A 27605-nucleotide genomic window follows, 5' to 3' on the forward strand; every position below is an offset into this window, starting at 1 on the left:
GAGATGCTTCGAACTACTAGGTTTGTCTTTAACAAATCTACCTAGTGCATCTCTTTTACGTTCAGGCATACAATAGAATATTCTAAATTGGAAGGGTAAGCAAACACAGATCAAGGCCGACTCAACCAAATCAAACCTATTGATTTCTAGCAAAAAAAAAGCATGATGGCTCCACTTAGATTGTTTCTAGACCAACTTCTAATCCTTCGAACGGGAATTCGTTACAATTTAAGTAAACCCCTCTGGAATTAATCCGAGTTAACGTAAGTTGAATAGAGGCAAGGGAAGCTCGGTGGAGATTTGATACCCAAGGCCTCACCGGTATTACAAGGCAGCGCAGTCACGCATTCAACTTACATAAACCATCAAGAACTTCGAAGTATGCTTAAAAGAGTAACCAATATTTTTCGAATGACTTTCCTGTTAAGCTCGTTACCCTATCGGTCTCGTTCTAGTCAAAATTTTAAGCTTAGGTTCGCGTAGGTTACAAAAATAGTAAACCCTAATACAGTTTTTTTAAAATAAAATAAACAAACCCTAAACTAAAATTGTCTAAAATAAAATTGTCTTCTTTTCTGTTCATCATACCTTAAAGGATAGCCAAATGAGAAATCTCTTACATGACGCTTGTTGAAAGCGAGCAATTAGAAATTTCGGATTAGGCCCAAGAATTGAGACTAAGTCAAGATTTGTAGAGTTTAAGAGTTTGTGACATAGACTTGTGTAGACAAGTAAAACTCCACTCTGGCACATTTTTATATTATGCGTGCTTGCGACCACTACGGAGGTGAGAAAATGGTTCCTGCTTTTCTCACCATGTGAGTCTCTATGCTGACTCATATTGAGTTGCTAGTATGGAGCTCATATTGAGCTGCTAGTATGGAGCTCCAAAAATGCAGGTACCTCGATGGTCTCACGGGATATTTACTAATATGAACTTTTCTTTCTTATGGTACAATCCACACACACTGTATATGTGTGAGTGAGAGATGTTAGATATCCGGGTTGGATCTAAATGTGGTCGCCTATATTGTATGTGGCAAGTCCGGTAGGGTTCCATATTCCTTAGTGTTTGGAACCTATATAAGCATCTCTAACATGTGTGTAGAAGTAAGTGATTCCCATTGATATCACACCCAAGTTTTACCATTAGAAAAGTGGTAACTCTAACACTAGAAGAGAGTTACCATTAGGAGAAAAGGTTTCAACTTCTTAAATTTTGTGCTCATCTTTGGTGATTGTAGTACCTGCTGATCGTCGTGTTGAATTGTTGTTGTTGCTACTGTTGTTTCTTGTTCTTGCTAATCGGAGTTCAAGTTCAAGGTATGAACCGATACTCGCTTCCGCTTAATCTTATAATCTTTGATAGCAACATTCAGCCGGATGTTAGCAAATCAGATACAAACCTACCACAAAGCCTAAAAGAAGCTAATTCAATGATTACAAGTTGAAAATGCAGGGACATTACCTGCTCCGACAAGGCTTTCGGTCTAAGGAATTCCCGAGTCCCGACTTTGAATAGAACCTACCTTCCAGGAGCTCGCAGAATTTGAAGCTGGGAGGCAATGATCAACAGTTCTCAACAAGCACATCAAGCTCATACCGGATAGGAATGCATGGCAGCAACACGAGGTGATCCTAGTCTTGTATGCCTCTAAAATTTTGAGTATGCCTCTGAACAGCCATCTTCGAGAAGCCCCGAAGATAGTTTTGAACGGAAAACTTAGTCGACTATTTAGCCCAGGTCCATTCGTTTGAATTTTGTTTTATTTGGAGGCCAAGTCTTTACCCTTAAGATGCATGTTCCATCGCATTTTCGCTTGCTGAGCGAGTGTCATACTTGAAGCAACAATATTGCACTCAATCGGAAACAAATTTGAGTAAACTAAAAGTCTACATCGTAGCCCTCACCATGAGGATCACGTTGGTCCATTTCTTGTCTCCAACCCACAAGTAAACTTGTCACCAAAGAAAGTACTGTGCTCGAAACTAATTTTCCTACATACAGTACTTTCCTGTTAAGGTTTTCATTTTGCCTTCAAGCCATGGATGAAAAACATGGGTTAACTACTCATTCCTTGATAGTGATACAGAGGATTAAGAATAAGTAATCAAGACAAACTTTTAGTTTATTCAACATACATATGCCTTTTTGACTAATCATCATTACTTAAGCCTAAAGCATTAGTTGTATATATAAATAAAGTTTAGTAAATGACTACAAACTCAACGTTCAAAGTAATACATTAATCAAAAGAAAACGTAGCAAAGTAGTCTTTCAGTTTTATGTTGTTATACATGGCGTGAAAGAGAACAAAAGAACTTGTATTCATTCCTCCTCCTCTCAAATACTTTATCCTCACGGCTCTTAATTGATTGCCAAAGCCTTCTTCTCTCAAGTAGCGGATCGTTAATGTTAATTTACTAATTTGACCCCATTTTCTTCTTGATCAGATTGGTGGTTGCAATGTATATTTGGCCAATATACTGAATACCAACCATGTATAATAACCCGAGCCAGATAAAGATAAATGTAGATTCCGACAACTATTGCAACCTTACACAATGCATTTGTGGCCTCGGCTCTTACTCGTTGCATTGGTTCGATTCATAGGTTTCATCGATTGCCGTCTTTGACTTTCTGCCAGATTTCATTCCCAAACTAAGGGTAAAAGGGTCATTATGCCGACAAGATACACACGAGACTAGGTAAAGTAATGTTGTGTAATCCATAAACACACGTTTCATGAACGTTGACCGTGTATGCTTCTTCTAATTGACAGTTTTTTTTTTTTTTTTTAATTTTAAAATCTCAGAGATTCATGGCGGGTTGATTCAAACAAATGTTTTTAAAAGACCCAATCTTAGTGCATTGAAATGCTACACATTACCTGCTGCTGTAAGGTGTGATCATGTGGTTTTCTCGGGAAGCAATAAGTGGATGTTCCTACATGGCGACACCACCAAGCTTGGAAGTAAAATGGCTGCCTTCTTGCTTGCCAAAAAGTTCAAACTTTTTTGGGTAGAAAATTTTCTTTAGGGGTATTAATATGGTTTAATGGTTGGTATTATGCATAATTAAGGCTAATTAGGTGCATCTAGACTAGGGCTGCACAACGGGGTGGGTAGGATATGGCCTACACCCGCCACCCTACCCGTTTACTGGCGGTTAAGAAAATTTTTACCCGCCACCCTACCTGCCATTAAACAGGTAAGATCCTACCCAACCCATTCTCTGACGGGTCGGGTAGGGTAGATGGCGGGTATAATCGTTTTTTTTTTCTTTTCTTTTGTGAATTTCGAAGGTTATTGAACCTGGAAACGATAAAGAGCCAGATGATGTAGAGATTAAGGTGCCTGAATTTAATGCTAAAGATTTGAAACTATGGAGAAGATTATTGCTGGTAAGGTGTTTGAATTAATATTATAGCACGGTTCTTTGGTTAACCCCATTATTTACATTTACACATTTTATTTAATTTGCTACCATAATCACACCAAATTAGAAGGGACATGGTTTTCTTTCAAAGGAGATGCAGTATAACTAGTGCTAGTCGAGCCTTCTTGCTGATCACAAACAAAAACCTTCGAGACAGGAGCTTCATTAGTATGAACGACGTCATGTTGCTGTATTACTAAAACTGATGAGTTCACAGCTCCTGATGAAGCTAAAATATCTCCGATTGGTCCCAATTCTGCATGTTCAGCGGTATGTTCTGCTAAACTTGCTACCATCGTCGATGGAAATCGACCTTTTCCCACTACTATTAAAAAAGGACAGAGATTATTTGGTCTTTTACATATATGAGGTGGGTAAGCGGGTAGGGCAGGATAATTTCGGATTATATCCGTCACCCTACCCGCTAACTGGCGGATGAAATAATGTTTACCTGTCACCCTACCCGCCAAATAGTGGATAGGACAGGATACGGATAAAAAACTGGCGGGTAGAATAGGATTGGCGGGTAAGGATAGGATATGTGCACCCCTAATCTAGACTAGGTGATGAAGATGCATTTTGGAACTTTGAGAGAATTAGGATGATGTGAGGGAAAATTAGCTAGCATTGAATCAAATTCCTATTTTGTGGCGTGTTCTATTGGTTGTTACTTGCTAATCAGCATATAAAGAATGAAATTAACATACTGCGATTTTTTCTTCAAAGTGATAATTTTTTTTTCCGATTATATAATATAATATATTTAAAATTTTGTCTTAACTATAATAATTGTACTAATAGAATTTTACGTCTGAAAACGAATCAAGGATATCTAATTTAAACCAAGTGGATAACTGACGTAAAACAACACACACTGTTAATGATATAATATTCTCATTCATATCTAATGTCCAAGAATCCCCCAAATTAGTTAATAGTAATTTCCAATCCAATTTTGCATAAAATTCAAATTCATTATCATCATTCGCTCTTCTTCTGATTAAAATGTAGATCTTGTTCCAAATTTATATGACATCGAATTACATCCAAGCCAAAATTTTAACATTTTCGATAAAAAAGCGATATCACTGTAGCATAATAGTAAATAAATTTATAAAATAACAAATACCAATGAACATCCTAAATCGGATATAACATGCTGGTACCAGCATTAGCAGGACTGGTACCATTTCATTGATCTAATGGTAGGGATTGTTTCGAATTTATTTATCTTATGAAATGATACCAACCCACTTATGGTAACAGCCTTTAGCAATTGTGCGCAAACGACTTGTCAGCATCAAATACTTTATTGATTTCCTTTTTAAAAATTATCACAAGCAAATCAAATGAAATCATAGATCAGATTATAAATGCAAATCATCTCAACCATTGATTTCAAATGTCAAAAGATCCGAAATACAGACTCAATAAAGTCCCCTCACACCAAGGAAGCAGAGAATCCGTACCGCCTCGGGACTAGTACCTAGAAATAGATCCCATCGACTTCCCAATAATCCCCAAATTACCCCTATACTCAAAAATTCAAAATGAATAGCACTTTCGTTATTATCGTAAACCCTAGTGGCATTTCCATATCAGTTGTCGTAAGTTCGAACGGGTGCTGTGTAGTAAGTTGCCGCGGAAGGGAGGAGGTCGACAAAACAAAACAAAAACTCTCTCTCTCAAAACCAAAAATTCGAACGGAAAAATCAAAATTTCTTTCTGCAAATCGATCGATTTTCTCTCATTTTTCTATGATTTTTCTGGATTTTGTTAGTTAATTGAAGTAATTTGAATGACTACTACTGCAACAAAGTTATGACTGTAAGTGTTCTTAGATTTCTCTCTAGGGTTTTTCTGTGTGTTTTTTTTTGGGATTTTTTTGGGTTTGATTTGAGGTTTTAGTTGTGTGTAGGAAGAAATTATTAAGATGAATTGTTATAAAAAGGGGTATAATGTTTGGATTGAAGATAAAGAATCAGCATGGGTTACTGCACAAGTTGTTGATGTGAATGGGAAACAAATTCATGTTAAGACTTCAAATGGAAAGAAGGTTTGTGATTTTTTTTTTTGTGGAATTTTTTTGTGATTTTTTTTTTTTTGGGAATTGATTGTGATTTTGTTGCTTGTTTTCTAGGTATTGGTATCTTCGGATAATTGTATCCGAGGGATCCAGATGCTGATCATGGAGGAGTTGATGATATGACGAAATTAACTTATTTAAATGAACCTGGAGTGTTGTATAATCTTGCCAGGAGATATGCACTGAATGATATTTATGTAAGTGACTTGAAATTTTGTTGATTTTTTTTCCTTAAATTTGGGGTTGTGTTAGTGATAATTTATGCTGAAATTGGAAAATTGAATGTGAGACATAGTTGTGTATGTGTTTGTGGAGAGGAAAATTGAGGCTTATTACGAAATTTACCTGGTTTGGGTGTCCTTGCATGACGTTTCTTAGTTAGGGGTTTGGGTTTAGTGTTATACTAGTGAGTATCGAACATCAATGTTGTCAGAAATAAATGCAGGACGAAGAGTTCAGTGTCATTTAAGGATACATAGCCATACAGTCAGCATCTGGATATTGACTTTTACAGATACTTAATCATTGTTTACGACGGAGACATCAGTGATGTTTGGTAATTTCGGTTACCGAAACCGGTAATATGGTTGCCCCAGTGTGATTGATGGGGCTATTAACATTTTGAGTCTCCGCTCATTACGGCATAGGTTTCCATTTAACATGCAATAATCCCTTCTAGGAACTAGTTAGCATATTTGGTACTGGAAAATAGTGCCATTAAATGTTATGTTTGAAGGTTCAGTTTCTGGGTTGTTCGAAGTAAATGCATTTGTAGTAATTTCCTAGCTTGCGTTACCCTGTCTTATTCCTGTTTCTTCGTATGGATTTGTAGACGTATACAGGAAGCATCTTGGTTGCTGTTAACCCATTTACAAAGCTTCCTCATCTGTATAATGCACACATGATGGAGCAGTATAAAGGAGCTCCTTTTGGCGAGCTAAGTCCTCATGTGTTTGCAGTAGCTGATGCATCATACAGGTGTGTTGTATTTTGATGCTCTTATAAATTTATTAAGTAAGCAAGTAAATAGTGTCTTAGGCGTTTTTCATGTACTAACTTAGGTATGTTTAAATTCACAAATCAGAGCAATGATGAATGAGGCTCGCAGTCAGTCCATTTTAGTCAGTGGTGAAAGTGGGGCGGGCAAGACAGAAACAACAAAACTGATTATGCAGTACCTTACTTTTGTTGGTGGAAGGGCAGCTGGTGATGATCGAACTGTCGAGCAGCAAGTTCTTGAAGTAGGGTTTTCACTAAGTTCATGTGTTGTTTGCTTCTACTTCCACATGAACTTATTAAGCATAAGCTTTTCTGTTGCAGTATTTGTTCTAGGTTCATTTCTAGTTCATCTTATACTAATCTTTGTCTTCCTTACAGGTGGATGCTAGTCGAATCCGCTTTTGGAGGCATTTGGCAATGCAAGGACTGTCAGAAATGACAACTCAAGGTCTGTTTTGTAGTTGCTGAAAACATTTCTTCGTTCACTTTTGGTATAAAGGTCTTGTAATTTTAGAGGCGGCCTATTTCATCTTACTCCATTAGATTGAGTTACTTCTGTTGACATTAATGTTTAGTATCTTTGAATCTTGGAGCTGTAAAAAGGACAGTGAAAATGATAGGCTCATGCAAAGTTATGACTTGGTATCTTATTTGTTTAATTGTTTTTTGATTTTTGTGTGCAGTCGTTTCGGAAAATTTGTTGAGATTCAGTTCGATGCAAATGGTAGGATATCTGGGGCTGCAATCAGAACCTACCTTTTGGAGCGGTCACGTGTGGTGCAGATAACTGATCCAGAACGAAATTATCATGTCTTTATCAGTTATGTGCCTCTGGGAAGGTGAGCAGGCACACTTGCAATATTGTTCTTTTCTTTTCGTTTTTACTTAAGCTTTTATTGGGTTTTTCTTAATTTCTAATATGAGATGATTGGTTCATATTTCTAGGATGCAGAGAAGTTCAAGTTAAGCGATCCAAGTTACTTTCACTACTTAAATCAAAGTAAAACCTATGAATTAGATGGAGTAAGTAGTGCAGAGGAATACGTGAGGACAAAGAGAGCAATGGATATAGTTGGTATTAGTGTTGATGAGCAGGTTTGTCTAACTTCTGTATGGTGTTGGATTTTGATTTTATTTTTACAGGATGAATAGTCTCTTTGTCGGGATGACACTGTTTTTTAAGTATTGTCTTTACATTTATGAGTATTTTCTCTTCCAGGAAGCTATATTTCGCACCCTGACAGCTATTCTGCATCTTGGCAATGTTGAATTTTCTCCTGGTAAAGAGCACGATTCTTCAGTTATTAAGGATCAGACATCTAGCTTTCATCTTCAAATGGCTGCTAGTTTATTCATGTAAGTGAGTTGCACAGAAAACACCATGTACCTTGTAGGTGATTTACACCTTTGAAATCGCTTAGCAGTGAAAAATTATAAATATCATTCTCTTGCGATTTTTGGATATGTTGGTGCTATGTTATTTTAAATTTTGGATGCTGCTACAAAATATGTCTGCCCCAGACCAACCAAACAAGAGAAATTAGTCTCCTTGACTCTTTTTTTTTTTTTTTTTTTTTTTTTTTTTTTGCCTATAGTTTTTAGAGATTTATTGTTCTATGATTTACCTGTTTTGGAACTGCATAATAGGTGTAGATTTAATTATGATGGAGAATACATATATGATCCACAATAAGATCTATAAGGATTACATTATACAAGTATTTTTGGTCATATACGAAGCATGGAATTTGAAAGTTGTCGATGCTTTTAAGGACTGGAATAATATCTGAGCTCTTCTTAGGTGCGATACAAAACTTTTGCTTTCAACACTCTGCACACGTTCTATTCAGACTCGAGAAGGAAGTATTGTGAAAGCTCTCGACTGTAATGCTGCTGTAGCCAGCCGGGATACATTAGCGAAGACTGTGTATTCTCGCTTGTTCGACTGGTATGTAAAATTGCTCATATATTCAAGATCCGTGATCTTTAAGGGTAGCTTCTCTTATGGAAAAAAGTAACATTGTTTCAAATGTCTATTCCAGGCTGGTTGAAAAGATCAACAGGTCTGTTGGCCAGGACCCAGATTCAAAGATACAAATTGGAGTCTTGGACATTTATGGCTTTGAGTGTTTCAAGAATAACAGGTTATATTCTAATATGATTTCCACTTTGTTTTCTTTTCGTTCGGTTAAGAGATATGTCTGTGAACTAAAGTTATTCTATTTTGCCTCAGCTTTGAGCAGTTCTGCATTAATTTTGCCAATGAAAAGCTTCAGCAACATTTCAATGAGGTAGGTGAAAAGGTTTAGTTGGATATACCCCTATGTGTGACTTTTTTACATAATTATTTCTCATTCTCTTTCCTACATTCATTTCAGCATGTGTTTAAGATGGAGCAGGAAGAGTACAGCAAGGAAAAAATTAATTGGAGCTACACTGAGTTCATTGACAACCAAGATGTCTTGGATTTGATTGAAAAGGTGTCATTTACTTCTCGTATATGTTAACATTTCCTAGGTGGATGTCTGAGATATCAATATCCATCTTAACCTCCATGACCAAGCTTCATTTTTCCCTAACTTTATTTGTGAATTCTCCTTGGTGTTATTCACCGCGTTCACAGAATACCACCTGCACCACTTTAAGCTTTATTATAATGTTCTTCTATTTGCTGGATTTCAATGAGTCTGTGCCAGTCAAACTCTTTAACTTATGCTAGTGTACTTACAATTGCAGAAACCGATCGGAATCATTGCTCTCTTGGATGAAGCTTGGTAAAAGAGAAGTTTATCAATTTGATGAAAATTTACATCAGGTCCTTCTTGCGATGTTTATTATCAACCTGCTTTTCTTATTTATGCAGCGTGTTTCCAAAATCAACAAATGCAACATTTGCAACAAAGCTATTCCAGAATTTCCGCGCCCATCCTAGGTTGGAAAGAACCAAATTCTCTGAAACAGGATTTGCACTCTCTCATTATGCTGGGAAGGTAAGTGATGTATCTTAGTGCTAACAAAATTTATTTTTTGCCGTCACTTGTGTGTCTTTCTCCTAATAGGGACCTTATACCTGTTCTGACGTATTTGTACTTTAATACCTCCTAAGAATTCGAATGGAGTTGGATCTTAATCTTAAACTTAGTTCAAGTTGTGAGGAATGATGCTGTTATTATTATTGTGTAGACTATTACTTGTTACACCAATTAACATTTGGTATGCACATAGTTTTTCTTTTTAGTGAAGTTTCTAAATTCTAAGTGGTTCATTTTGTTTTTGCTTTGTAGGTTACATATCAAACGGATTCTTTCTTAGATAAAAACAGAGATTATGTGGTGATGGAGCACTGCAATCTCTTGTCATCTTCTAAGTGCATTTTTGTTGCTGGCCTTTTTGCTTCGTCGCCAGAGGAACCTTCAAGGTCATCATACAAGTTCTCTTCCGTGTCCTCCAGGTTTAAGGTATACATTTTCTTTGTTTGACTCTTTTATTTCAAGTGTTTTACAATATCTCTATCAGTTCCTTTATTGAGCATAGGAGGAAGAAGCTAGTCATACGAAGGAAAAAAAACTTATTCGGAGTTGTGGGCTAATCTTCGGAAGAAATGGAAAGTTGATCATGATGTTGGTAGCTTTGGAGATTAATGCGATAGTGTAGAACTTTATAGTTTTGTTTAGTACAGCATGGGTAAACAGATTTCTTTCATCTTTCTGGGATGAAAATTAGACTTAGAAATAGTTAGGGTTTCCTTGTATTTCTGTTTGCGGGAAGTTTCAGTGCATATATAAACATGATGGTTTTTTGTTTTGGAAAAAAAAAAAACACAGAACTTCAAGACTTGCTAATCATGTGCAATCTTTTTTTCTTTTTTTTTTTTTCCCAGCAACAACTTCAAGCACTAATGGAAACCCTCAACACAACAGAACCTCATTACATTCGCTGTGTGAAACCCAACTCTTTGAATCGACCTCAAAGGTTTGAGAATCTGAGTGTCTTGCATCAGCTACGATGTGGGGTGAGTTTAGTTCCTTCTTATCTTTATGTGTTAATGGGCCTTAATGCAGTTTAAATTTCTCATGGTTCAATGTTACCTGGACCTGCTAATTTGATTTTCTATATTCTTGTGAACAAATTTATTGGCTTCCAAATTAAACCCCAAACTATTGACAGTAGATCTCTTTTATTTGGTTTTATTTTCAGGGTGTTCTAGAGGCTGTTCGTATCAGTCTTGCAGGTTATCCTACACGTAGGACTTACTCTGAGTTTGTTGATCGCTTTGGTCTCTCAGCTCTTGAACTTATGGATGGAAGGTAGTTAATTACTTCAATCAACTGTTCCATTTTTGAGCATTAACTCGCTTTGGTTGATTTGCTTTAGTTTGTTTTATATTTTTTGTGGTGAGGTTTAGTTATCAGTAATGTCAGCAGGTACCCCTGTCTGTCCTTGTCATATATCTTATACTTTAGTAATGTCTTACATGTCTCAGAATTCTTATTTCACCTTTTATGCTTATTGCTTGTAGTTAAACTGTTCTGCAGTGAAATTCTTTTTGTTACAGGTATATACTCAGACATTGCCTTTATAAGTGCTGATTTCCTTTTTGTTTCTCTTACCTCGCAGTTATGATGAAAAAGCTTTGACGGAGAAGATTTTGCACAAGTTAAAACTTGAAAATTTTCAGGTGTGCTAGCTTACCTTAATGAGTATATTTTCTAATGGCAGTCATATTTCTACAAGTAGGAATTTTAGTAAGGGCCTCTTTTCATCAACATAAACTTCTGGTTGCATTGATCTACAATTTCTCTTTGTCACAGTTGGGCAAGAAAAAAGCTTTTCTTAGGGCGGGGCAAATCGCTGTTCTGGATTCCAGACGAGCTGAAGTTTTGGACAGGGCCGCAAAGATCATTCAAAGTCGATTTCGAACATTTATTGCATGCAGAAAATTTATCGCTACCCGGGCAACTGCAGTTATGCTGCAATCATATTGCAGAGGTCTTCATTCTTTCTTCTTGTTGAAACTTCTCAATTTAGTGAAACTGTTAGTTGATCAGATTGCCCATAGCATTCTTTGTATTTTTCAGGGTGTCTTGCTCGAGAAATGTTTGCAGTTAGAAGAGAAGCTGCAGCATCTGTGTTGATTCAAAAATATACCCGCAGATGGCTACTTCGGCGTGCATATGTGCAACTATACTCATCTGTTCTTTGTATACAGTCCAGCATTAGAGGTTTCTCTACTCGTCAAAAGTACTTGCACCAGAAGGAACATAAAGCTGCTACGCAGATACAGGTAATCATGTGTTGTGATCTTAATATATTTTTTGGTCGAACTTTATAGTTGCACATATTTTGCTGAACTATCTACTATATCCACCAATCTCGTCTCTTATCTCTTTCTCGCTTCAGTCCCTCCATCTTACTCTCTTTCTATTGATTCAGCAGGGTATATGAACATATCGCTGGATTTCATTTTTCTTTTTTAACTTAATGTATTGGTATTTTATGTGGATGCTGTGAAATTGTTTCCCTCTATTAGTATGGGTCTCATGGTTTAAAAAGGCGCTTCTGGGGTGCACTTTTGGGCGCTTTTTTGCGCTTTAGGTCATAGGCGCTTCTAGAGCGCCGCTCTGTGATTTGGTATATATTAGAATATAAAAAGTTGGGCTTTGAGGCCCAATAAGGACTGCTAGTCAGATCCGAGGAAGAGAAAATTAATGGTCCAGTGATGAAGATTTCCCTATGGGGAATGATGATCATGATGACGATGACTGCCTACATGATGATATGAATGATGCAAACATTCGTGGCTAGTATGTTTTTATAGCTCTTGAGTAGAATAGGCGTATCAGTATGCTCAGTTAGTTTAATTGTTTCTTTTATTATCTCTGAAGTTCGTATTTTTCTTTTCTTAGGTTGGAGACTTCTTATTTATACATATTATAATTATATATTTTAAAAAGCTCGCTTTCACTTTACGCTTTTGCAACCCTTTACGCTTTGACATGAAAACGCTTCGCCCCACGCTTTCGCTTTTTAAAACCTTGATGGGTCTTATATTTATTTCTCAATTACACAGACCTGCTGGAGGATGTATAAGGTGCGGTTAGCTTTCCGGAATAAGCAGCGGTCAATAGTAGCCATTCAATGTCTTTGGAGGCAGAAACTGGCCAAAAGAGAGCTTCGAAGGCTCAAGAAGGTACTAATTGACACCATAGCTCATGTTATATATTTTTTGCAATATTTTCTTTCTTGACAAGGGCTGAAGTCTACTTTCAATGGTTAGTTCAGTGTATTGGGATTTGTTGCAAAAATACGAGTTCCTTCTACTGATCTCTTTTCATCCACATCCTCATGCTTAAATAGTTTCCCGTGCTAATTCTATTGAGTTTAACAGGAAGAAAATGAAGCTGGTGCTTTACGCTTGGCAAAGAATAAATTTGAAGTACAGTTGGAGGATCTTACATGGCGGTTGCAGCTAGAGAAAAGATTACGGGTGCGCTTTTCTTAAAATATTTTTCTCTTGGTTGAATTTAAGATAAACCCTAATGAACATCATCTGTTTAGAGTTAAGACCTCGGTCTTTGTTATTTTCTGATTAGAAAGTAAGACAATACCCGTGTCGTTGTTGTATTTATCATACTGCAGGTGTCTAATGATGAGACGAAGCAAGTGGAAATATCAAAGCTTCAGAAAACTGTAGAGTCGTTGAACTCGGAGTTAGACGCAGCCAAGTCAACAATAATGAGCAAGTGCAACAACAATATGTTGCTCAAAAGTCAGTTGGAATCAACAATTAAAGAGAAATCTGAATTGGAAAGTAGACTTAATGGAATGGTAGAACTAAACAAGGAGAATGTGGTTCTGAAGGTATGCTGTTTTGTGGATATGAACTCTAATATAACGTTCTCCTTTATCAGCCCTTTTTGAATTACTGATTAAATCTTTAATGATATATTTGCGTCCTTGAAAACTCATGTGACTTGTGTCCTTGGTTGCTATCTCTGTAGGATTCATTGGTGTCTTTGGAAAAGGAAAATTCAGCAATGGAAGTTGAGCTTGTTAAGTCTCAAAAAGAATTGAAGGATACCATGGAGAAGTTGTGCGGCGTGGAAGAAGCACATGTACAACTACATCAGACATTGCAAAGGTATTATTTCAACAGCTGCATGTTATCTTAGAATTAAGAATATTAGGAAACTTTACTCTCGGGAAGAAAAGTCATAAGTATGTTTGCGTTTTAACTTTTAAATATCAGTTGGCGATTTTCACTGATGGTTAAATTTTTGTGTATTTTCTTTTGAATGCAGTTTGGAGGCAAAGCTCTTGACCTTAGAAGATGACAATCTTGTTCTTAGACAAAAAGCAATAACCACCCCACCTAAGAGCAATCATCCTGGATATGCAAAGCCACTGACTGAGGTATGACTGAAATTCAGTTCGATTTTTAAAAATTAACTATATCTCCATTTTTATGTGTGGGCAGGTTTGTCATATAGCTAACATCTGATAAAAAATTTCATCATAAATATCTAATACATGTTATTCTGTTTTTATTCATTTCCTTTATCACTTTTAAGCATTTTATCTAACGAGTGATTTGAAATCTATATTTAGATGAATCAGAAGTACTCCACTGTGCCATATCTTTCCAACAACGACCAGAAGTCTGTTTCTGTAAGATTAAAGTTAACCTGATAAACTTTTTATTGAGAACCTGCTCCACTGCAATAATTGCTCACCTTCTTATTCTCTGTTTAAACAGGAGACACCAACGCCGACAAAAATGATTGTTCCATTTCCCAACAGCTTGACAGATTCACGTAGGTCAAGGAGGACTGTGGAGAAGCAGCAGGTTAGTTCACATAATACTTTACCTATTTTTTCCTGATAGCTTCAGCTTATTGCCATTAGTGCCGTTGTCTGTAGATTTTAGTATCTATCTATAGATGTGTAAATCATGAAAAATTAGAAGCAAATTGCTACCTACTACATTTATTCTTGCACACTCCCCAACCACTCCCTTTTTAGCTTTCCTCTTATTTGTTTTGGTGTGTGAACTTGAGATGGTTATATGTGTGCAGGAGAACCATGAATTTCTCACAAGATGCATCAAAGAAGATTTGGGATTTCATGACAGTAAACCCTTGGCTGCTTGCATCATATACAAGTCTCTTCTTAACTGGCGTGCCTTCGAGTCAGAAAGAACGGCGATTTTTGACCATATAATAGATGGAATAAATACTGCTGTTAAGGTGGTCTCTCTCTCATTTTACATTTTATTTCTGTTGTATCATATCCCTGCCCCTCTTCCGTTATTGGACTGTTCTTGTTGATTGGTCAGTGTTGCTCTTCGATAGTTTTCTTATCAGGTTCCTATTAAATGTATCAGGTTGGAGATGACAAGAACTCGGTCTTACCATATTGGTTGTCCAATGCCTCAACCCTCCTGTGCCTACTGCAAAGGAACCTGCGTACTGGTGGTTTCCTGTCAACTCCTTCTCAGCGTGGATTAACTGGGAGGATAGCACAAGTAAGTAATTATGATACTATTCCATTTTTACCGAAAGATTTGCTTGATCTTGTAACTCTAGTGTGGAATAGCGCCAATCCCACATGGTCACAACATCGTTGAGCAAATCGAGTACATTCAAAATGCTGTATTTGTTCGATTTAAGGAATCGTATTATTAGTTTTCTATTCTTGTCAGGTATTCAATTTTGCATCCATGTCATTTGATTTATTTACCGACACAATAAGATTTGTTTTCTTCAGGGGATAAAATCTTCTTTTAGATATGCTGGGTCAGACGAGAACACATCAATTGAAGCCAGGTATCCAGCTGTACTTTTCAAGCAGCAATTAGCTGCTTCTGTAGAGAAGATTTTTGGCATGATCCGAGATCTTTCAAAGAAAGAGATAGGGCCACTTCTTAGTCTTTGCATCCAGGTTACTTTGATTCTCATCTCTCTTTTTAGTTTGTATCCATCTTAGAGAATGAAACACATTGAGTTTGTCAATTTCATATTGACCAATTGTCTGGCAGGCACCAAAAGCTGTGCGAGGAAATGCTGTGAAATCATCTAAGTCGCCTGGGAGTGGTTCTAAGCAGTCACCTAACTACTGGGAAAGTATTATAAAATTCTTGGATTCATTGATGATCCGGTTACGTGAAAATCATGTGAGTTCTGATATTTTTGATCTCAACATGATACTGTTATACATATTTTTTTAGCAGATTTTGTGTTATTCTTTCTGTCTCTCTTTGCTATGGGCATGCTTTAAAAGAGCAGTTTTGTTTTGAAGGAGAGAGGAGATATGTTTCTTAACCTTTTGGGGCGATAAACAACTCTAGATCTTCTTCGGTCGAAGCTTTTCCTTTTTTATTTCACTTCAGAACATTATTAGTATTGATGTTTCTTTTTGTTTCCCTCTATTTAGGTTCCTTCATTTTTTATTCGCAAGCTCATTACTCAAGTATTTTCGTTCGTCAATATACAACTGTTCAATGGGTGAGTCCAGTTCTACCGTGTGAAGCTTGCTTAAATTGTTTTCATGAATTTTTATATTTAACTGATTTTATTTTCTTCAGTCTTTTGTTGCGTCGTGAGTGTTGTACGTTTTCCAACGGGGAATACGTGAAATCTGGTTTAGCTGAACTGGAAAGATGGATAATGAATGTTACAGACGAGGTATTGTGATTATCTGCCTTCTTTTCAGTTTGAGCAGTATGTCTGCTACTGTTTTAAATCTCTTGGTATGGTGGTATCTGAACATATTTGTTTATCGCAGTTTGCAGGAAATTCTTGGCATGAGCTGAACATTATCAGACAAGCTGTTGGGTTTCTGGTAGAGAACTAATCCGTTTTGTTTTCCCCTTTGCATGATGATCTATATATATGCTCTGTCCACTCTCTTTTATCCTGACGTATTTTGGTCCTTATATGACACTCTCAGGTTATACATCAAAAGGGTAAAAAGTCTCTCGAGGACATTAAGCAAGATCTTTGTCCGGTATGATCTGCCTCTCTCTATATATCTTTGTCCGGTATGTGGTGAGTCATACGGAATCCTTCAAACTCACAGTCCCAGAAATAATTGTAGTAGAAGATTGTCCGACTGATTTCAAAATCCATGCAGTTCATGCAACAGATAATTCGATCCATGCATATCAAATAGATAATATGATACCTGAAGTAGTAGAATCTGTTGAACCTGTAGCCTTCAACCTCAAAACAATCATCCATGACCTTCTTCAATACCCCAAACCTACATCCATTCACCTACAATACCCTAAACCAACATCTGTCAACTTTCAAAACCCTAAACCTATAGCTTTCACCTATCAACTAAACAAACATATCTTCATCTACCAACTTCATTCAAACACCTAAAAGAAGTTACGAAAGTTTACAGAAACATCAACAACTTACTGCAGCCACAGATTGCATCACCACAGCATACAAGGACTCAGATTTCGATTCCAATTTGGATAATGAAAGAAGTTAAACGTCTCTTTGCACTGGGTGTTACACTGGGTATTGGATTTCCAGCAATGGAAAATCACACAAAGAAATACCTCATCTCTAAGGTATCAAATTCAGGTCCTTCCTCAAACCAATTCCAACTTTACCAATAAAGAAACAAATACATAAGGATTATGTTGTTCAAAACTTTATCAGTATAGAGGATGTTGATATTGTACCTGTTCATGAAGAACGACAAATCTCTTTACCCTTATTGGGTTTGGAAAATTCTTTTCTATCTTTGGAAGACGACAGCAAACAAACAGTAGAAGAAATTCCACCGGGCTTTGAGCATGCATCAAAAGAATTCGCATATGACACTGATAGTACTTCACTGGAATACCCACCGGGCTATGATCCAGTAGCAGCAAACTTGGTAGATGATAATGTTTCATCTGGTAATTCTTTAGCAGCAAACCTCTCGGATGATACGAGTTCCAATGATCACTTAGTTCCGGTTATACCAAGGAAGTTGAGGAATGAGCTAAGAAGACTGGGGATGTCCATTGAGGTGATTTCTTCACCAACATCCAGAACAAAGAGGTCGGTAAATTCAAGTTTGTTTTAAATGAATCTTAAAATTCTTATTTGGAATGTAAGGGGATTGAACTCCAATAGAAGAAGAACGGTGGTTCATAAATTCATGCAGATGATTAGAGCTCCTATCATTATTCTTCAAGAGACAAAGATGATGCAGTATTCCTCTTGGGATATTAAGCAAATATGTGGGTATAAGAATGTAGGTTGGACTCTACAACAATCGGTAGGAAATTCCTGTGGCATGTTAATTCTCTGGGATAGAGATTTTTTGGAAGTAAGTGATTCACTTGTCGGTGACTACACGCTATCAATTTTATGTAAAAATAAGAATGATAACTTCCAGTGGGTGCTTACAAACATTTATGGACCAAACAATTCAGTGGAGAGGACTGAATTTTTGCTAGAACTCGATAACGTTTGTAGATATTGGATTAATATTCCATGGTGTATTGAGGGTGACTTCAACACAATTGTGAAGTGTGGTGAAAAAAAGAATTGTAAGAGGATTACAAAAAGTATGAGAAAGTTCAACAAATTTATAGTCGAGCACGATCTCATTGACTTGCCTCTGAAGGGTGCAAGATACACTTGGTCGAATGGACAATCAAATTCGGTTATGTGCAGGTCATACATGTTTCTCATTTCCCCATCTTTTGAACAACATTACCCTTTCGTTACCCAGTTAGCTAAAGCCAAACCTACATCCGATCACATTCCACTCCTTCTAGACATTTCTGACCCTTCCTGGGGACCTAGTCCTTTTAGGTTTGAAGCTATGTGGTTCATGGAGAATGGTTTCTTACAATTATTGGAAGATTGGTGGCTTTCTTTTTGTTTTGCAGGTACACCTAGTACAGTGCTTTGGTTGAAGTTAAAGGCACTTAAAGAAAAGCTAAAAGTCTGGAACAAAGAAGTTTCTGGACACACAACCACAAATCTCAATATCATTCTCTCGGATATTCAAACTCTAGATTTGCTAGGAGAAGATAATGTTCTCACAGAAGAAGAGCGGAATGTGCATCTACAAAATAAAGCGGAATTCGAAAGGATTTCTAAAATGGATGAGACGTCATGGAGTACCGTTTTTCAGTCTTTCTGATAATGGTTAAATGTTTTGCCAGGTCGTTACACAGATGAGAGATATTGTAAACAAGGAGTCGGAGAATATGAGTTCAAATTCATTCTTGTTGGATGATGATTTGAGGTAATTATATTTCCACCTAAACTGATTCCCTAATATTCAGCAAATTATAAAGATTCCATCCGAAAACATAAACTCAAAAATGAGAAATCAGAATGTCTGCAAAACAATCTGTCAAGTTAGCAAAGTGATCCTGCTTTCTAGTTATTTTACTACACTGCCTATAATCTACACCTACAACTAGATATAGAATTTGTAGTTCTCTCCCTTTGAATTTTTAGAAAACTCAAGTCCTTTTGTTCCTATTTTAATGCAGCATTCCATTCCTAACGGATGATATATCAAAAGCAATACCTGTGATAGATCCGGCAGATGTTGAACCCCCTCAATTCTACCAGGAATATACTTGTGCTCGGTTACTCCTCACACCTGGAGTAAATTAAGCAAGCTGCTCTTCTGACTTAGAAGAGCTACTTGGGTTTCCAATCCACCTCTGGGCAGAACAAGTTCGAGACATTGGAAAAAAATGATAAATTTCTCTCAAACCCTGAGAGAGGGAAAGATGAGTTGTGAGCAATGGTCTGATGGATGGCGAAACCACTGAGAGTCATAACTTTGTGATCAAACGCTTGTATAAAGTAAGAAAAGGAGCAGTAGGATTTGTGGTTTAGGGTTAAGCCAATTGGGTCCTGTGTAGCATGCCCTTTCTCTTTCTCTTTCTCTTATTATCTAGTTGTAGGTGTAGATTATAGGCAGTGTAGTAAATCAGAAAAGTAGTAAATTTAAGCAGGTTATTTCATCGTGATCTTCCATGTTGATCGCCCTTATTTTGTTGCTGGCTTTCATGTGAAGATCGATACCTTAGCCTATTTATATTAAATTAACATTTATGTTGTACTTGAAGAACATTTTATTAATGTAAAGAAATTGTAGTCGTCTATAAATCTAAGTTGTCATTTTGGGAATGGCTTTCTTTTGTTTCCCACTTCCAATCCGCTGAAAGTTTTGTTTCCTGTTTCCTGCGACAGATGTGCGATGTTTTTTGCCTCCTTTTACCTGTCTGCTTAAATTCGTGGGATTTTTTCTGCTACAAGAATTCCACTTGTTCAGTTTTTAATTCTTTCAAGGGTGACTCTGCAAAATGTTATACTGCTTTTTAAGTGTTGGTGTATCTGATTCATCGTGCGAGACGTGGGTTGTCTTCCTTAACCAAAGCTATCATTATAAACAAAGCTATCAGAATATTTCCTTTGAGCGAAGAAATCAAATCATTATGAGCAAAAGTTTCACGAAAGTTCTGTTGACTGCTGTCCTCTTTGTTTTGATGATCATGGCGTTGTCCAGTGCACCAAGTAAGTTGTTCTCTTCATCATTTTCAATTGCAATATAGTATGTGTTTGCTCAGATTGAGGTAGGTTCATCTAGTATAACACTACCGCTCATCATTTATGTTACTGCAGGTACTAAGGCTGATGATCTATCTATGGACACCTTTGTTTTCACCGATTCTTATACCGTCAATGTTACTCGAGATGAACCCGCTAACTGAATTATTATGAAAGATTTCCGGTTACATGGTGTCTCCTCTGTTAAGCTCGCCTCGGTTCTGTTAAACAAAAACAAGCTTGTTTCATTTATTCTATCAATGTCAAAAACATTTCAGTCCTTTCTCTTTTTTACCGTGTGTGATCGAGCACCTGTTGAACACAATATGTTGCTTGTAACTTTATTTTCTTAATTTGGATTTCATATTGTCAACATCGAAGAGTAATATTAAACCCTCCAGAACAGGATGTAAGAAAACAAAGGAACATCCCTAACCCAATTCTAACATTCTTTCCAGGAAACGACTGCAGGAAAATCAAAATACATCGTCAGATGTAGAAAAAGTATCTCCGCAGAGCCAAATAGAGGAATGATCATAGCAGATTATATATTTTTACCATCAACATCATACACTGACTTGTGATCTTACTTGAATTAAGGTGTGAGATTTTAGACACAAACAAATTAACAGTGATGGTTTATAGCTGATGCGCAAAAATTCTGCGGCCACACCTTCAAAATTCAGGGACAAGCCTAGTAAAACCTTTAAAAGTCGATATACGAAGTGAACCAGTAACTTAATAGACTGTTTATGTTAAGCTCATCCGCCGGGAAATGGTATAGGCAACATGACAGATTTCATGCAACATTGAAAGAAGCTTAGAAGCGGACCATTACTCTATTACTCTAATTGCTCCTTCCCTAATCTTTGGTAATTCTTCACTAATCTCTGCATTGGAATTTTCAGCTTCTGAGTATAGGATGCTATAGGGTTTCATATAGCAAATTGGCACTTGCATTGGTTTCTCAACCTTTCTGCCTGAGTTTCTCAACCTTTCTAATGAAAAACTTTTTCAACAATCGAGAGTATTCAGAGACATACAGACTTCGCTTGTTTGGAAACTAAACACTAAACAACCCTACTTTAGTTCACAAGAAGAAAGAGAACCAGCAATCCAAAATTAGTTCCAGTTAACTAAACAGCAACGCAACTTCCAATATTGAAAGAGAAAAGAATCAGAAAAACCTCAAATTGGAGCCTGATATATATCTATCAACTTATAGGAAGCAGTATAAATGAAACAGTTTGATTTAGGTATATGAATATTACTTTCAAAAGGTAAATGAAGATTACCAGGTTCCAGTACTTGCTTTGTTCGCTAATATTTTCGCATCTTTTTCTCCTAATCCTTTCAATGAAACTAAGGTGTGCTGGTGTGGAAATACATGCCGAGATATTTCATAAAATTCCACAGGGTTTTCCCAGGTTGAAGTTGATGAGACAAATCTTTTGATATGGCCCTCGTCGTGCCGTAGAGAAATAGTACCCCCCCATAAATGCGAAAGGTGCTCTCTGGTGAAGACTATTAACTTTCCTCCAACCCCATGACTGGTGTTCCTCCTTTCCTTTCATAACATGATTATCATTCTTATCCATTAACAACCATACATCATCGAACTCATGTCCTTCGACACATTGACAAAGAGCATAATACAAAATCCCACCACCAGAAACCCCTATCACAATAATACCATCAAAATCATTATCACCATCATCATCAGTGTGCGTTTGCAATGGAGGTGGTGCAATATGCTCACGAAACTTTTCATCAGCCAAATCAAATACCAAAACCATTCGTCCTCCTTCAGTATTCCCCCAATGAAGACATCCATTCAGAAATACACCATGTGTATGTGAGTAATCTGGGAAAAATATAAAACCAAAATCAAACTTCCCAACATACCTCCATCCATTACCACTCCCAACAGTGTACACCTCGACCTCGACGACATTAGCTTCTTCTTCCTTAACCTTGTAAATCCTGACAACTTTGTACTCATTCGTCTCAGAAAGGTAACCAAATCCACATGTCCAATGCTCATATTGATCCATTTTTGAATCAAAATGGGGAAGAACAATGTATTCTTTAGTCAGCGGGTTACAAAAAATAGCAGGTCCATCAGCCTCAAATGAATCTCGTTCATATTGTTCATCAATCAAATTGAAACTTAAGGGTTTGGAAGAAAATATTTAGGGGTTTTTATTTTCACAGTTCTGCTTATATTTCTAATCGATATACAGGAATTAAGAAAATAATAAAGAGAATGAGATGCTAAAACTCTACCAGAGAGGATCCACGAAAATGAGATGCTAAAACTCCAAGGCCCAAATTGGACGTCTACACCAAAAACAAGTTTCAGAATTGTCTTTTGCCCAAACACCTAAGGGCAATTCCTATGGGAATGGTCAAATGAAAACTTTTGTTGAGCAGGTGGATGACCAAACAGGTTTTTCCACTATGGTAAACCATTGGGAGGTTGATCATCAAGCGCCAGAACTTAAGACACACGCTGGCATTCGCAGAAAAATCGCCTGCGTTGGAAAAACAAGCGCTGGCGCTCAAAGCATAAACGCGGCGCTCGAACGTAGACCGCTGGAGTTTGTAGAAAAAACGCCAACGAGTCGTTTTTTGAAAACTCAAAATTCACTTTTTATCTCTATAAATTACCATCATTTTCAAACAATTCACTCACACCAAAATTCACTTCTCTTGATTCTAAAATTTATTTCAATTTTTTAGTTTATTGTTGGTAAAATGGCTGAAAAGGCGATCACACTTTTTTGCAATGCAAAACTTGAAGCTGTTGTTTCTATGATATGTGGGAGTTTTAAAAAGATTGAAAATTGTAAGAGGGAAGTGCAAGTTTTTGAAGTTGCTCCAAGAAAATGTTCCGCTAAAAGGCAAAGAAGAGCTCCAGTTTTGAAAGTTAACAACAAAAAAATTCAAAAACAAAGGAGAAACTGTCAAAGAGCGCGTTGAATGAAAGATACGTCAAATGAACATAAATAGGAGGCCAAAACTTGTACTTGATTTTTATTGAAGTTGTTTAGTACTTTTTATTATTGTGTAAGTTTATATCTTGTAAAAGAATTGGTAGTAATATCAATGAATGAAAATATTTAGATTTTAAAATAGATTTCCACTTTAGATTAAGCGAAATTTATTACAATTTAAACTTGCAAATAACATCAAACTACATTTTAATAAACCACAGCCAAAACATCAAACTACATCAAATCCAGCGACATTCTCTTTGTAAAGTTCATAACATTCAAAATGCCTAAACTCTCTTTTACTTTTTTTCAGTAAACTTGGTCCGAGCGATGGTTTTCTGTAAAACAGATAAACAACAAAGTTCATATATTTATGATACAGTTGATCATTGAGGAGAAAGGTAAGATACTCACCAGTTATTTGTTGCATAATCCAGAGTAGCTACGCTGAACCATCCACAAAACTTTCGTATAATGTTTGACTTCCTTAGTGATGAATGCAATTCTTATTTCTAGGCTCTTACTGTTTCTTATGGTTTCGTTCTGCGATGCTACAAAATGTCCCAATACTCTTTCCCAGAAAATAGTCATTGTTCATTGGTCTCATCATACAATGTAACCAACATCGAACAAGAGTAACATCTTCTTTCATTTTAAAGACCGGGAACGACATTCGAGTGCAGTACAAATGTGCTTGATATGGGCCATCTTTTAGAATTGTAAAACACGCTTCCTAATGAAAAGATTTACCGTTATCTTCCTCCCAATCATCAAGAGCTGTTTGGATCACTTCATCTTCAATTACACCAATGAACTTTTCTCGATCAATTTCCATTACAGAGCAAGAAATGGCTGGACTGCGAGCCTAATAGATTGAAAACGTGCACGCAATCGAGGAGCATCTCGGTTTCCTTGGTTTCCCGTCAGTGAGACGAACATTGAAAAAACGTTCTCCCAAAAAGAACCGTCTTGAAAGCTTATACCAATGATTACCCTATGAAAAGAATATGCTTTGCATATAGTTATATCCTCTTCTTCAGTAACATGGGACCACGATTTCTAACAGACATTTCTGCAGAGTGAGAGAAATTAAGAGTTTTAGAAAAGAAGAAGATGTGATTTTGAAGATGGGAGAAATTAAATTCATAGGCCGAGAAAGAAAAGCGAGCCGTTGGAAATTTATTCGTTGGCGTTTGTAGGAAAACCGCGCGGCTTTCCTTTAAGGGCCCGTTTGAATTACCATAGGAGTTTGTGTTTGTAGTAAAACCGCGCGGCTTTACTAAAACCACCCGCTTGAATTACCAACGCCTATTTTTTTTATATAAATACAACACTAGGTTTTATTCTCAACCAAACCAACAAATTTATTTCTCAACATCCACCGTGTTTTCTAAAGGTAAAGCGAAGCAAATATTATGTGTCGAAGCAAAAGAGGTTTGTCCATTATGTTTCATGGATAACCAAAGTCTTATGCAATGCCCTTGGATGTATTCAAAGTGTCCGCGGAAAGGTTGTTCACGCATCAGAATGGTGATTGAATCACAACCGGAAAAGCTCAGGTATTTGCCATGTCAATATACCAACTGTCCAGAAGAACCACATATGCTAGATGATGCTATGAACATTAAAAAAAAAAAAAAAAAAAAAAAAAAAAAAAAAAAAAAAAAAAAAAAAAAAATTGCAACACTCTGCAAAATTTCAAACTTAAAGACAAATTGAAGAAGGAGTTAATACACTGGAAGCATTGTGGATATGGAGATCACGAATACAAACATTGTCCACAGATAATCAGTGGATGCTCAAAGCCCGATTACAAGACTTTTATGCATTTGCGATCTTCTTATGAAGAAGAAACATGTGAATGTCTTCACATTTGCACTATCGATATCATAAGTAATTTAAATTTTTTCCTGGATTAAACATTGCACCATCAATCTCATAAATAAAAACATACTGCATTGAACAACCACATCATACATGAGAATAAAAGAAATACATTAGATTAAAACAACTACTACATAGGCGTCAATTCTCGGCGGGTGGTAGAATTCTTAGGGCGATGTAGGGATCGTATTTTTTGAGCACCCTAAGAATGTTGAAACAAGCATGGATGTCTAAAGGACGACCACCCTAAGATGCTGCCCACGTCGCTAGAGTTCTGGGTTTCACTTCATGTTCGGTTTCACCGTTGAGCTTATTTTTGTGATTCTCAATTAGTAAAGCGACGAACTCCTATACATTCCTACTAATTGAACTAAAACGATGCGACAATCCGTGAGAATCACGTCCATTGATGTTCCCCATTTCAACGGTGAACATTCGGTAAAATTTCTCCCAGAAAGTCAACGTCGATTCGGCTACATTACTTAAGACAACATCTTGTTTGTGAAAAACAAAGGCTCTACAGATAGCTAAATCCTCTTGTTGAGTGAATCTAACACAACGAACTCTGGGAGGCATCTTTGTAGATGATTTGAGAGTGAAGAATGTGTGAATTTAGAGTTAAAATGAGGAGTATTTATAGAACTCAAAAATTATAGTCATTAGATCACAAGAGTTTTCATCCGTCCAAATTCAGCCGTTGGCGCTTTTATGTAAAACTCGGCACATATACGAAGGATGCTGGCGTGTGAACTAACAACGGGCGATGGAATGACAAGCGTCGGCGTTGTTGGCTCAAGCTCCAGCATTGGTAAATCAAGCGCCAGCGTTGGTGCCAAGCTCGCCCGACCTTCCATCAAGCGCGCGCTACATGTTCCGTCTCACTCTATAAACCAACAAATTTGTTGGTTTGTACATCCATTTTTCATGTTTGTTGAGTCCATAGTGGGAGCAAAATCAACAAACTCCAAGTTTGTTGAGTCCATATGAACTGTTCTAAGGAATGTGTTATATTGTTACAGGATCTAGACCAAAAATCAAAGATACAAGAAACAATACTATAACTGAAAAAAGAAATATCCTTAAACAAAGCATACGTCCTTTGATTGCCTTCGCAATTTCCTTATGTAAATTGGTCAATTAGAGATTTGGCATCACTTTCTACAATGAAGTGAGTAAACTGCTGCTCCACTGCTTTCTTCAAAACTGCCCAAATTGCTATAATTTCTGCTTCTTCTGGAGAGTAAGCTTCAGATTTATTTTTTTTTTGCGAAAAAGGTTAAAATCTTATTAAAAAGGTAAAAAGAAACAGAGAAAGACGCCTAGGCGATACGAAATGTGAGTCTAGAAGGACTGCACTGAGACCTGCTGGCTGACCGCACCAAAAGCAAAAGAAAAAATCCAAAAGGCTATAACAATACTAAGATGGCCAAGAAGGGATGAAAACATCCATCCCCAAAACCATCAAACAAACACGACACCAAGAAAGAGGGGAAGAGGAGATTAACAACCTAAATTTTCTTTTTATGGGTTCTATGGCTCTTCCTAAAGTTTCACCATTTCATTTCAACCTTCCTAGTTCACGTTGAGACCTTCGATCTAACTTCTCAATTTTCTCCTCCATGGATAAGTGGCTATTGAACCTATCAAATGCCGCCTCTGAAATGTATTCATCTTTGGAACTATGTTCAACTGTAACAAATTCCTTTAGTTTCTTTCCAGTCACATTATCAACTTTCTTGCTAGTAAAAGTAGAGGGGCTACAGTGTACCTCCTTCTATCTACTTCCAGAATCTAGGGAAGATGCACCTTTCTTTGTTGGTGTCACCTTGACACTACTTGCCTCTCTATGTTGTTCACCTTTAGAAGGTGAGAACTTCTTCTCTTTTACAACTGTCCACCCTTCCTCTTTATTTGTTTTCTCTGAGTTACCGGTGATAGTTTTATCTAAAACTATACGGGAGGGACTTATCACAGTCTTCTTCGCTGGTGCAGACTTTGTTGTTGGCATTGAAGATATTGTTCTTTCCTATGGAGCTGGTACAATTGCTGCAACTGGATCTGTGGCCGGAGCTTCCACACCCAAGGAAACAACGTCAACCACTTTTGCACTACCACCACACATGCTTCACTTCTACCAGTGAGAGTAGTTTCAACTGACCCTCTGTTATCACCCTTATTGCCACCATACTCATGCTCAGCAGGTTCGCAAACCTTCTTTGATCCCCCTTTGTTATTTTTTTTTTCCCACAATCCTTGGTAGAATGACCAAATAGCCTAGAAACATCACACTTCTGCGGCTTCCATTGATACTCAACATGAAGATCCGTGACAATCTTGCCATCTATCAACAGAGGTATGCTTTCAGGATAAGAAAAAATCCAAATCTATTTCGATGCACACTCTTTTATATGCCAGCCTAGTATGGTTGATGGTACATTCATCAGCAAGGAAGGGTTTCCCTACATAACTAAAAATCATACCTAATCCATCTGAGTCCCACATATGAAGTGGAACACCATATATCTTTGCCCATATAGGGACTGATTTTACCTCAGCAGTACTCTTTTCCAGTAGATGAGACCATGGTCTTAAGGTAAACAGTTTACCTGAGATGTGCA

At 37.0% G+C, this 27605-nt stretch overlaps 1 protein-coding gene across 1 annotated transcript; it reads left to right on the forward strand.

Moving 5' to 3' along the window:
- Positions 1–5600: 5600 nt before the first annotated feature.
- Positions 5601–19687, forward strand: LOC113326798 (myosin-15-like). Its single transcript, XM_026574458.1, is given in 37 exon segments — positions 5601–5722; positions 6358–6503; positions 6610–6766; positions 6914–6972; positions 7208–7329; positions 7332–7363; positions 7470–7619; positions 7744–7880; positions 8326–8472; positions 8567–8668; positions 8758–8815; positions 8903–9004; positions 9261–9298; positions 9388–9514; positions 9809–9982; positions 10405–10536; positions 10722–10831; positions 11142–11202; positions 11336–11513; positions 11603–11808; positions 12595–12714; positions 12913–13011; positions 13164–13385; positions 13526–13665; positions 13826–13937; positions 14133–14192; positions 14281–14370; positions 14600–14770; positions 14908–15048; positions 15291–15464; positions 15562–15696; positions 15957–16027; positions 16108–16207; positions 16308–16364; positions 16473–16529; positions 16656–18785; positions 19039–19687. Coding segments are annotated over 36 exon segments (4104 nt in total). The 5' UTR covers positions 5601–5644; the 3' UTR covers positions 16695–18785; positions 19039–19687.
- The last annotated feature ends 7918 nt before the right edge of the window (positions 19688–27605 follow it).

This window comes from Papaver somniferum, unplaced genomic scaffold (assembly GCF_003573695.1).
Source record: "Papaver somniferum cultivar HN1 unplaced genomic scaffold, ASM357369v1 unplaced-scaffold_10, whole genome shotgun sequence".
Classification (NCBI taxonomy): Eukaryota; Viridiplantae; Streptophyta; class Magnoliopsida; order Ranunculales; family Papaveraceae; genus Papaver; species Papaver somniferum.